The sequence below is a fragment of the Acipenser ruthenus genome, chromosome 20 (assembly GCF_902713425.1).
Source record: "Acipenser ruthenus chromosome 20, fAciRut3.2 maternal haplotype, whole genome shotgun sequence".
In the NCBI taxonomy this organism is placed as follows: domain Eukaryota; kingdom Metazoa; phylum Chordata; class Actinopteri; order Acipenseriformes; family Acipenseridae; genus Acipenser; species Acipenser ruthenus.
The window spans coordinates 31,233,285-31,245,896 of record NC_081208.1 but is presented as its reverse complement, the minus strand read 5'-3'; the positions used below and the strand labels follow the sequence as shown (position 1 = coordinate 31,245,896).

At 40.1% G+C, this 12,612-nt stretch overlaps 1 protein-coding gene across 8 annotated transcripts in view; it reads left to right on the top strand.

Moving 5' to 3' along the window:
• Positions 1–12,612, top strand: part of LOC117425155 (alpha-ketoglutarate-dependent dioxygenase FTO-like) — a 121,103-nt gene that overhangs the window by 24,964 nt on the left and 83,527 nt on the right. For all 8 annotated transcript variants that reach the window (XM_034041869.3, XM_034041870.3, XM_058993930.1 and 5 more), the window contains exons 4-6: positions 4,759–4,908; positions 6,814–6,893; positions 7,563–7,706. In XM_034041869.3, coding sequence (XP_033897760.3) covers positions 4,759–4,908; positions 6,814–6,893; positions 7,563–7,706 — 374 coding nt within the window. The remainder of the gene's footprint in view (positions 1–4,758; positions 4,909–6,813; positions 6,894–7,562; positions 7,707–12,612) is intronic.

The window sequence follows — 12,612 nt, the reverse complement described above, 5'->3', positions numbered from 1 at the left end:
GTGTAACTCAAAATTCAGCATCGTTGACACTTTGCCAGTGCTGTGAAGAAGCTAGACTTTCCCACAAGATGATTTTGTTTCTTTTATTTATTTATTTATTTATTTGGAAAATGGGGTTCATCCCCCCGCCCCACAGTTTTAACAACAAGGAGAGACGGAGAGACCGAGCATTCAAGCCAATGATAACTATTCCATTGTAAATCTGACAAGCTTTTTCCAACGAAATGACTAGATTTTGTTTACACTGCCCTGCAGGGACACATGTACAGCGCTGGCCAAAAGTTTTGCATCACCTAGAATTTTAGGATTGAGATATTAATTAAAAAAAAAAAAAAAAAAAAAAAATACCTATATCAACTAAATGTAAATCTTTTATTTAACATCATATAATTGAAGAAACTACAAAATGAGATCGCAAAAGTCTACTGGAAGCCATAATAGTAGTATTTCATGTTAGATTTCGAAATGTTATGTTTTTTAATTGTTGTCAGTATATGGAAAACTACAAAGCAGTATGTAATTCATTATGCAAATGTAACATTATTCAGCAGCTTTCATTCAACTTTATGAAGTAACATGTGTGAATTCTGTAGGTTGATACAACACTTTGAGCTCTAAGCCAAGTTGGGACCGTATCAAACCCTTATTATTATTATTATTTATTTCTTAGCAGACGCCCTTATCCAGGGCGACTTACAATTGTTACAAGATATCACATTATTTTTACATACAATTACCCATTTATACAGTTGGGTTTTTCCTGGACCAATCAAGGCAAAGTACCTTGCTCAAGGGTACAGCAGCAGTGTCCCCCACAAGGGATTGAACCCACGACCCTCTGGTCAGGAGTCCAGAGCCCTAACCACTACTCCACACTGCTGCCCCCTTACTCTGCCTTGTCATATCAGAGCACTTCTGCTGCCACCTTCATCGCTGATGTACTGATTGCTGTTTTGAAAACACTGTTAAAGGAAGCTTGAACCCATCTGCTTTTTCTTACTATTCAATGCCCTTACTAACTCATGTGCTTCTACAGCTTTAACTGGGTTTAAACCAGCATAACCAAAACCTCGTCAAAAAAACACTTTTTTTTTTCATTATCGGGAACACCTATGAGAAAACACAGCATGTTGTGTTTTCATTGTAAAGAGGCTTTAACCAACACTATGAAAAGGGGTGAAGCACTAGACAAATACTTCTTCAATTACAGAGCTATACAGACTCACGCATATCGGTTTCACTGGGAAAATAAAATACTGATTCATCTTATAATTAAATATTGACCTTACCCTTACCTGCAATATGTTACGCAATAAAAAACAGAAAAATATTCAATAGTCTTACCTTGTGTGTTTTTCACAGTCGGGAAAATAAAAAATATGAGGTTTGTTGTCAATTTCATACAGAATTTCACAAAACAGATTAATTAAGATTGATCAAAACTGCAAGGGGAAATAGAACCAATGTAAACAATACACGTCCACCAGCACGCAGAATGGCAGTCATGTTTCGCTTTGCGTTTTAAACGGTCTGCACATGGGTATGACATCAATTTCCTCATTCAAATCCGTCCAATGGCAGCTCTGTCTTCTCCAGAAGAGCTCCTCCCATCAATTTTAGCCACTCCTATAGGATTCATATATATATATAGATATAATTTTTCTGCCACCTGTGTACAGATTACAGAATAGATCTGTACAGACCAGAAGGATTTATCACACTTCTCAGACCCCCCGACTGGTCAGTAACTTTGTTTCCTGTGATACTTTTTTTTTACACAACATCGCATTCAAACAGATTTCATTTACTAATATGAAAAAAAAAAGAAATACAATTTTACACTCCAGAAATAATAAGGGTAGCAAATCAGGTTTTAATATTGCACGATTACTGGTGAGTATCATTCAACACAGACAAAAATCAAATGAGCGAGCAAGAAAGAAAAAAAAAACAAACAAAACTACTTGGATAGACAGCATATTAAAAGTTTAATGCGTAAATGTTTTTTTTTTTCCCTAAATCTGAACCGCAGCATGTTTTACAGACCACAGCTCCATATTTGTTTTTTTCCCCTAATCCTCTCCTTGTTATCGTATCAAAGTAAGCTTAAGATCTTAGAGCATTGTGTGCATTACTGCCGCATGGCTACAGATTAACGGAGGTGTTAGTGGGGAGTATGATGCAGTTCTGCAGCACAGTATGCATGCCCTGTTTGTACAAACACCTTCTATACCCTGCAGTAACCTTTTATAAAACAAGCTGTCCTCTGAGTTGAATGTGGGCAGGACAATGAGGTGCAACCCTGAAAACACAGTACTCAGTGTACTGTTCTGGGTTTTATGTATTTTCCAACAGTGCAGTTAAGTAGACATTTACAGAAGAATCATTGTGATTGAAAGCAAACATTTGCCAAGTACAGTGTGGCCTGTCATTCTGCAGCCACATACTGGCTGATCAAAAGCACACCCACGTGTCTTATATACACAGAGAGAGAGAGAGAGCTGGTTTGAATTCTTTTGTGTATTTTGTAATGTAAACTAAATCATTCTTTTTAAAGCAATACCCGATAAGTCACATGTGCTCAGTATAATAAGTCTTTACAAGTCCTTCTGTTGAGCTCCAAATTATTAAACTACTAAAAAATAACTCAATTTAACGAGCGCATTCCAGAGGTGCTGGATTTATGAGGAAAACCCAGGAAACTTTGATTAGAACTGCACTCTCTCCCTCTCCCTCTCTCTCTCCCTCTCCCTCTCCCTCTCTCTCTCTCTCTCTCTCTCCCTCTCCCTCTCCCTCTCCCCCTCTCTCTCTCCCTCTCCCCCCCCTCTCTCTCTCTCTCTCTCTCTCTCTCCCTACCTCTCCCTCTCCCTCTCTCTCTTTCTCTCTCTCTCTTGCTTTTTAATCTTCTCTCCCTCTTTTCCCTCCCCCTCTCTATCAGACTCTCCTTCCCCCTCTATCTGACCCTTTACATTAAAATGCCTTGAAAGCTATGTAATTTGCAGCTCTCAGAAAGCATTCTTGAGAAATTAAGTTACGATTTATCTTCTGAGCAAGAAAAAAAAAGAATGAAAGAAAGCAAGCCCCACAAATAGTTTAGTATTGATTTATCTCTGAGTGTTTGGTAGATCCTGTTTTCTCATTTGTGTAGTCTATAATAGAACAGCCTGGAGCAAGTGCATTGAGCCTAATCAGACCCTGCAAACAAAATGACGTGGACTTTTCATTACAGATCCCCCTTCTCTGAATTTAGAGCAAAAGTTGAATTCCTTGACAGATTAATGTCATTCCAGCCCATGACAGGGTATTCTGTTCTCCTCCAGTACACACATGGCTACATGCCTTTAAATGCTTTAAAGCATAAATGTCACAAGAGTGTTTTTCCCACTTTAATTATTGGACTTAAATTATTGGACTAGACTAGAAGGATTTACCACACTTCTCAGACCCCCGACTCGCCAGTAACTTCGTTTGCTGAGATACTTTTTTTTATTTTTTAATTTTTTTACACAGCATCGCATTCAAACAGATTTAATTTACTAATATATATATAAAAAAATAACAGTAAATAAATCTCAATGCAAGCTGATATTTCCCCTCTCTTAATGGTAGCTGCTAGTGGCCATGCTAAAGAGAATTCAATTGAAAATACAAATTCCATTTGTTGTTGCATAGTAATATTAATATACCAGATTGCTGGTTTGATACACCATACTGTATATATGCTTTACCTGCAGTATCTGATCCATGATGAAGTAGTTTCAATGTGCATGGAATTAAGCAGCTTCATATTTTTATAAATTTTTATTGATTTAATTTAGTCATTTGTATTTATTAAATGTCTTAAAACATTAATAACCTTTCATGCTTGTCATATGAAAGGTTATTTAATGCATCAACATGAGATCATTACTTTGTTTCAAAATGTCGATCATTTCCAGCCAACGTGATCACAATTGTTTGAAGTTCCAAGAATCTTTTTTAGAATGCATGAATGGATTGATGTGTGACTGGCCATGCTGCATTCTGTAATAAGAGTTCTGGAAGGTGTTCTGTCTGCATTGGTGTTCCACTGAACCCTAGCCCGCTTTTCCTTTAGTTAAGTGCAGAAGATAAATAAATCTTCCTTGCCGGAGGTGAAAAACTGGCTGGCCTGCGCTGGGGCCGAGGTATTTACTTCCTGTGGAACACATAAACACATAACAAAGTAAAGAGACCCCGAGACGTGACGCTGATGAAGCACAAACATTGTTGTGTAGCACACATTGAAAAAGTAAGCAGGGTGGTTTCACTCGGTCTGCTCTAAGCACAGGTGTGCGGATTCCAAAACAGTTGTCCTTCCCAAACACATCTGGGATGGGGAGGGTCTTAAAAAAGGCGGGTGGAGGGGGGGGGGGGGGGCTGTTTATAGTTCTAGCAAAGCCATTAAGAAATGAAGTTGCCCTTGATTGATTTGATTGTGTTACTGAACACATTTAGGTTCAGTAAAATCTTACACTAGTCAGTTCTTAAAGTTCAGTAACATTTTGTTTGTAACGTTTGTTTTCCATGTAGAGAAAAAAAAGGTGCATAGATGGATGCAACGTGTGTTAAGGAACACATTGCAAAGCTGAGCAGCAAATACTGAACAGCTTCCTGTTTGGGCAGCGTTTGGTGTGCCTGACCCTTGGTTGAATGAGTGCATGTTAGTGACAGGGCTACGGGGTGCGATGCAACATTGTAACGCAAGTTGTGTTCTGTTTGTCTTGCCCTTGTCTCCAGACGCAGAGAGCTGCTCCACGGAAGGGGATGAGAAGCCAGTGTCTGGGCGGGACTGCACTATGTGGCATGTTGCTCTGAAGGTGGCCTGGGACGTCCACACTGCCGGCCTGGCACTGCCCCTTCACTCCGGGGACTGCTACTTCATGCTCGGTACAGGATCACTACGCTCTTTAACATTGTTCTGTGGGAAGGCTTCTTCTTTTCAAAAATGTTTTTTATCAAGTTTTATAACCTTTGGTGTGTTTTAAGCGTGCACGTTTTATTAATTTAATTGTATTTTTAGGGGAAAATTTTACAATAATAAAAAAAAATGAATAGGAAACAATAGAACATTTAAAAAAAAAATCTACTGTACATCACTTTAGAGCATTAAAATGGTTTCTACTTTGTATCCTGTACAACTGTGATGCCTGTGGCCATCCATTCTCTATCTGAATGCTGAAAAACAATGACATCCTATTTCATTAATCTGAGTTAAAAGTCTGTGCACCAGACATCTCTTCCAGATTCCGTCGATATAAACTTGTACACTTCAAAAGGAACAGAAACATAACTTAACAGAAAGCGTATGCACAGCAAGCAGGCCCCTTCATGTTTCTGTGTGTAACACTGAGGGAATGAATACAGGCCCTATTCCCATGTTGAGGATTCATTTTACATGTTGTCTGCGGGCCCCATGAAATTGTCTGCCTTAGAAAGGTTAAGAAAACCAAATGTTATTTTATTAAGTACCTTGACAGGGCTGCGATCATGTTTAGATGGGAGTGCGCGGCAGATTACACCACTTCTTTTTGGTTCCAGATTACAAATCACAGTTTTATGCTGATCCGACGCACAGATGCTTTCCCCTAGTGGGCTTCATCAGATGTGCTGTGTGTCTTGGGCATCTTTAGCAGGACGTTTTGATGTTCTTAGAGCAAGACTTATTAAGGTTGAGCTCCAGATCATCTGTTTTTAAAAGGAACCCCTGGAAAAGAGAAACAAAGTTGTTTTTCTGATCCCTGGCCAGTCCCACCACTATCCTAGTTTGATCTCTTGAACACAGGCCTACAGATGAGGTAGAATCCATGCTGTAGGCATGTGTCACCGCATTCTAGAATCTTGCATAAAAATCTTCTAGAATCTTACATAAAACAAAAAATAATAATTAAAAAGAAATTAAAGTGTAGATACAGAACCGGACTGCCACAATTGAAAGTATAAATACCATAAATTAAAAAACCCTGGACAGTTTAAGCCACTTGTTTTTGTATATTCTTTATGGCTTGCTCCCCTGTACCTATGAAAACCTCGTCCCTTTGCGTCTCCACAACGAAGCTTTCAACTGCTAACAGAATCAGTGGAAAGTGACACTGCGGAAAGGAACATTTTTAAATGAAGCAGGTTTGTGATGACATTACTAAATCAAATCCACACGGGACACTGGCTAAACAGATCCTGCAGAAGTGCCCAATATGTTTAAAAGCCCAAGGCTTCTATATTAATAGAGTGGTGAGAGAAATCAGGCCCGGTCGCGCAGGTAACACCAGCTGTTTGTGCACCACAGCCTGCTTTTCATTGCAAGATGCATCAGCGTTTAACCTTGTATCAAAAGCATACATAGCCCTTATAAAAGTGCACCGCAATAAATGTGCACGCTCATTTTGAAAGTGTTCTATGCTTTTCCCATGGATATACTATGTATACATTTACCATCGTTTGTCATGTTTTTTAATGTGCTTTACCATACCTGTCTGGGCTTTGCCATGCCTACCTATGCTTGACCATGCTTTCACTGTGATATATCACACTTTCCTGTGCTTTTACTGTGGTAAATTTTAATAAGGGAGCTGCTGTCTTAAAGGAAAATTGCTTTTCAGTTTTGATCATACACCCTCCAGGATAATACAATGTGTCTCCAGAGACCCATTCTTCTTGTGCTGCAGCCTGATTGGTTGCTTGCTAACCTTTGGTACACAATAACTAATATGATATCTTGGAAGATTTAAATTTCATTTTGAATATCTTTTCCCTGGCTGGATTAAAGCTGATTTATGTCTTGTAATCTGCCTGCAGATGATCTGAATATGACCCACCAGCACTGTGTCCTCGCTGGGGTGCGGCCCCGATTCAGCTCCACACACCGCGTGGCAGAGGTAGGTCTGACGAGCTCACTAAACACGGCTCAGCCTGCCGAGGACAGGCAGCTTTGGATAAGCCAGGCCAGCATTAAACCTGCACTGCAGCGTCTGCCAGACACTTGTGGGAGATCTGGAATCTCAGGTCTCTTACTCATTTCTTATATATAGAGTACTGTGCAAATGTATATGAACACCCCACTGCTTCTGTGGTTTTGATTTGCTCTGCATATGAAATCAAGCCGATGTAACTGAAAATCTTGGAAAATTGTCAAAATAGGCAAATTAGTGATTGTCTAATTAAATTCCTGATTTTAATAGGCCACACATGCATTTAAATTAAAATAGTAAGAGAAAACTAGAGACTTTTTAGAAGTTATTTAAGATGCCTAATTAAAGCACAAAATGGTCTAACATGAGCAGTACTACAGTAGGTGTGCTGTTGGATAAATAAATCAGTAAACATAAACCCTGGAAAGTAAATATGTATGTACAAATGTTATACTCTTATTTATTGGGATTCTGTGTATTTTGTTTTAAAACGTGTTTCAGTGTAATGCTGCTATAAAACGAAAGAGAAACATATTTTATTGTGAGAGCATTGCAGTTTAGTTTTTGTGTTAGAATGCAGTTGGTGCAGCACTGAAGCTGGCTCTTGTCTCTGATGCAGTCCTAATATGTTCACAGTGCTCAGCCGGTACGCTGGAATACATTTTTGGCCGCTGTCAGGTTGCTCTGAACAACTTGCACAAAGACCCGAGCTCAGAACGGCCATCGCTGGTTTCTCTGGAGACGTCTGTTCTGAAACAAGCCGAAGAAATCCACAATGAGGTAAGACCTGACGAGGATTTAACATACAACAAGACATAAAAACGTTTCTTCTTCAAACCCCTTCTTCTTCATATGAACAAACATTTGTATATATCGAGGATACGGAATGATCATTCCTGGTATTATTTATGTGTTTGTTTCTTAGCAGACACCCTTATCCAGGTTTTTATTCCCCACATGAGGATGTCCCAGTAAATCACAAGCATCGACAGGGCGAGGGGTTTATATTCAGACATCCTTCTAAGGGATGTTATAAAAAAGCAGTTCTAAAACATGTTACGTGGCAGTATTGTTTGAACTACCGAAGCGTAGCTCCATCCTGAATTTCAGCAGCACACCACTGGATTGGAATGTAAACAAAGACACATTCAAAACTCGTCCCGGTAAGCATGTCATTCCACTCGAGTGTGATAGCAAAAATGTATCCCCCCCACCCTGCATATACCCACGCTTGTGGGTATATGCAAATGTATTCCATTGTTATCCACGTACATATTAGCACCCTCATGAGAACAAAAAAAGCACTTGTATATACCAGCGATGGCCTACTATGCTCTTCATTTCACAGACTGCTGTTTTTCTAAAGTTTACGTGCTGTATCAGTGCTTAAAGGGAAACGATGAGTCAGTTAAGCAGCTGTGATGGGGAGGTCCATCTGTTCTTCACTGGGGGTTAGTGCTGATTTTAGCTATGCTTGGATCAGCAGCATCTTCTCACACAAACATGATGCAAGCACAACTTCCTTACTAGTAAGCAGTAGGCTTTCTCAGAGTCTGTTTAGCTGTGTTACCAGTTCAACGCTGTCCATTGATTCCAGAAAGACACGTTACAGATGTTGGAATCGAAGCTCTGAATTTTATGTTCTGTGCATTTGTTTTGTTGCCGCAATGGTACTTAACACTTTCAACACTGCAGACCTGTATGGAGGAGACTAGTAAACTAACCCATACCCGGCTTTATTCCTTTCTCAATATAAGGCACTGAAGTGCTTTCTTTTTTTATCAAACAGATATCCTTCATGAAGTCGCTTAGTGCTAACTGAAAGCAATCCAGGGATGGAAATAAGACTCCTATTGCATAGCAGCTTCACCCATTCCAGGTTTTACTGTGAGCTTGATTAGCCACTGTGTATAGGTTAACAAGCTAAGGTGTATCTCATTAAACATAGTTAAACCAGGAGGGGCTCAAACTGCTATGCAATGCTGGGAGTCTTATTTCCATCCCTGCAATCGTACCCGATGCAGATGGGGTTGTGCAGGGGATGGGACAGTAACAGGCTGTCCTCCACACTAATCCCAGGGGGTTGTGTAGGGGATGGGACAGTAACAGGCTGTCCTCCACACTAATCCCACGGGGGTTGTGCAGGGGATGGGACAGTAACCTGCCGTCCTCCACACTAATCCCAGGGGGTTGTCCAGGGGATGGGACAGTAACAGGCCGTCCTCCACACTAATCCCGACGGCGTGTATCAAAAAATCATACAAGACAGTGCAGATCTTCATACACACTGAAATGTAACCATGCTGTAACACTGCATTGCGAGAATGGCAGAGAAGCTTCAGAGGAGGTTGTTTAGAGGTTGTATTCGATATTTATAATTCAGAGCGATTCCTGTGCAAGAGGGGAAGGATATCTCGGTAACAGCTATATCACTGACACACGGCAACCTTTTTCTTGTAATAAAGCGCGATATAGTGTTGACATCTCACATAGGATTACAGCAGAAACCATTGTTAAGCGTGGTTGCCATTTATTTAGAAAGCAGGTCGCTATTTATAAAATCCAAAACTGCAGCGAGAAGGTCAACAGTTATATCTGGTGTTAAAATGATAGATTGAGCTATTTGTTTCAAGTTGCCCATGAGGGCAATGTCTCCACTTGAATGATTTATTAGCATTTTCTGGCTAAGTATTGTTCTGTGTGTGTGTGTGTGTGTGTGTAAGAGAGTATATTGTAGCGTACAGTATTCTCACTGTAGTGTACAGTATTCTCATAAACAGTACTGAATGCGTGCTAAACATACAGTTTACAGGAATCAGATGTTGCCATGATTATTGCGTTGACCTGCTTTTAATGCTCTTGTGTTAATGCAAAAAATATCATACGCTACTCTTCTCTCTCTTCCCCAATTACACGATAAAAGATATTTTAACTGACCAACTAACGAGCGAAAAGGTGCAGACACCCAAATGCTGTTGTGTAATTGCCGTGTTTTTTGTTTTTTTTTTAATTAACGTGCAAGAATAAGAGTAGGAAATATTTGGCACTTCCAAGTCATTCTAGATTTGCCCTTTAATATATATTATCGTTCAGGCAACCCTGTCCTTCTGAGTGTGAGCGAGCATTCCAAACATGGCCCAGTCTCAGGCCTAGCTGCGCTACACACATCTCGCTGGCTAGCAGATGATTGTTTGGTCATTAGCAATTTTCACTAAAGATCTCTGCTCCTGCAGCTCTGGATTGATCGCCTCAATGACGAGCCAGCTGGGCCAGCCTGGGTGATGCCATGCCTGCATGGCTACTAGGTGCGGCTAAAAGCAGCCTCCTGTTGATCGGGTCCTCATCACATCTCCCTGGAAATTGATCAAACCTGGCCAAGGCCGTAGTGTGATGTGGAAAAACCTAGGCTTGTATAATTGAAAGGGGTTAGAGGAGTTTGACTCCCAGGTCACGGCGGCGATTATAGTCAAAGACAGGCTGCTGGATGTTTAGCACGTCACAGCCAGATGACAGGCACGGCAGGTGGGCCTGCCGCTACAGAAGGACGGAGATGCAGAATACAGTACCAGGGCAGGTGGCATTCAGTGACCAGGCCTCTTAAATAATTGACTCATTAAACTGCTTTACTGGAAATGCCAGGCTCCGTAGCAGCACTGCGGTAGCTCCGGGGAGCGCCCTATTGGCTAGTCCAGAGGCTTTAATCATTCCCTAAAGGACAAATAAACAATCGGAGAGGCACTGAGGCTTTATACTCTCCCCTTGTCCTGCGCCCGGGAAAATGGAAATAAAACAGGTTTGAGCTTTAACAAAGGCTGGCATTTCAGTCAGGGGTGTCTTGTATACAGTGTGTCAGACCTGACAAACCTCAGCTCTGACTGATAAAGCCGCTGTGATCTCCCTTTGTGTTTTCCACTTACTGTGCCTGCAGACTATGCCAAGGGCCCAGTTTTCAAATGCGAAAGGGAAAACAAAACAATTTTAACACTAGACTTAGCCCTTAATATAGACCTGCCCCTTAATGTTGAAGGATAATGTGATCACGCCCAATGTTCGGCCAAATTTATAGCAAATGTTGTTATGGATGTTTGCTTTTTATTGCCATCAGTAGCTTCATCCACAATTTTTTCATTTTCATTTCAAATGGTGAAGCATTGAACTTGTGTTTTTGTGGTACGGCAATTTTGTTTGTCATAATTATTTACATACCACGTTTTTCTCGTCCGGTTTGTGAATTTTAATGTGGCACCAGATATATATACACACATACATGGTTTGGACATTTTATGCCATGTAAGCATTAAATAATTTCACAGTGTTATCAAAAGTTTTTTTTATAAAATGTATTAAAAGCCGCTGTAGTGATGGAAGTGTTCTAATAAAAACGTAACCCCAGGGTAAGTTCATGAATGTTTTGGAGTACCTTACCTAAGGTCACATTAGAGAGTCCAGGGTTAGTGCTTATCAGGGTCTGGTAAACCAGCCGCAATGTTTAGCAGTTGCATCAACCCAAAGAAGCTGTAGCACGCTGCTGCGCTCCGGCGCTCCTGAGAACCCTGAGTGCCTTGCTCAAAAATGCCAGCTTGACCGGCTCCTGCCTTCTGACCAGGAAGGAAGCGCTAATCCCATCCAGGGACAGCGCACCCCTGCAGTGCGGGATCACGACCCGGAAAATATTCTTCCAACCGGAAGTCTGGATCCAGCTAACCTGGTGTCGGGAATGCAGGAATCATTAAAAACAAATAAATAAATAACTTACGAATGTAGCGCCTTTTAAAATGTAAACTTCACCACTCTACACATCCTATAAATCTTTGTTCTTTAGTTCAGGTGTAAAGTAACTGCCGATGCATGTATTTTGAAGTACAGAAAATTGGTCCGCTTCTAAACGTAATGATATTCTAATGACATCAACACTATATACTGTACAGTATATTATAATGATGTCACCACTATATACTGTACAGTACATTATAATGATGTCACCACTATATACTGTACAGTATATTATAATGGTGTCACCACTATATACTGTACAGTACATTCTAATGATGTCACCACTATAAACTGTACAGTACGTTCTAATGATGTCACCACTATATACTGTACAGTATATTATAATGGTGTCACCACTATATACTGTACAGTACATTATAATGATGTCACCACTATATACTGTACAGTATATTATAATGGTGTCACCACTATATACTGTACAGTACGTTCTAATGATGTCACCACTATATACTGTACAGTACATTCTAATGATATCAACACATATAAACATGCAGAAGGTGGTTGTTTTGTCATTGAGGTCAGTAATTGTTGAGGTCAAAGTTTTATTTCAACACTGTTAACTGTGTTTATAACCAAATCATATTGGATTTGAAGTGAAAATGCAAGCAAATACAAATACATTCAAGTGTTACAATATAAGTCATACAATAAGAACAAGAAATACAATAATTCTCAAGTGTGACAAACCACAATTCAATAATACAGCAGATAATAGTGAAAGTTACATCAGGATATGATTAAATGTTATTGTTTGACGTTGTGTCAAAATGCAGAATGACTAGCTGGGGGCTGGGGGGAGTTCAGTTTGTTTCTACAGTAGCTTCCTCCATTCTCATCTGCTGTAGCTGGGGCAATTGCATACACCTTGCACATCTACATATCCTTTAAATTA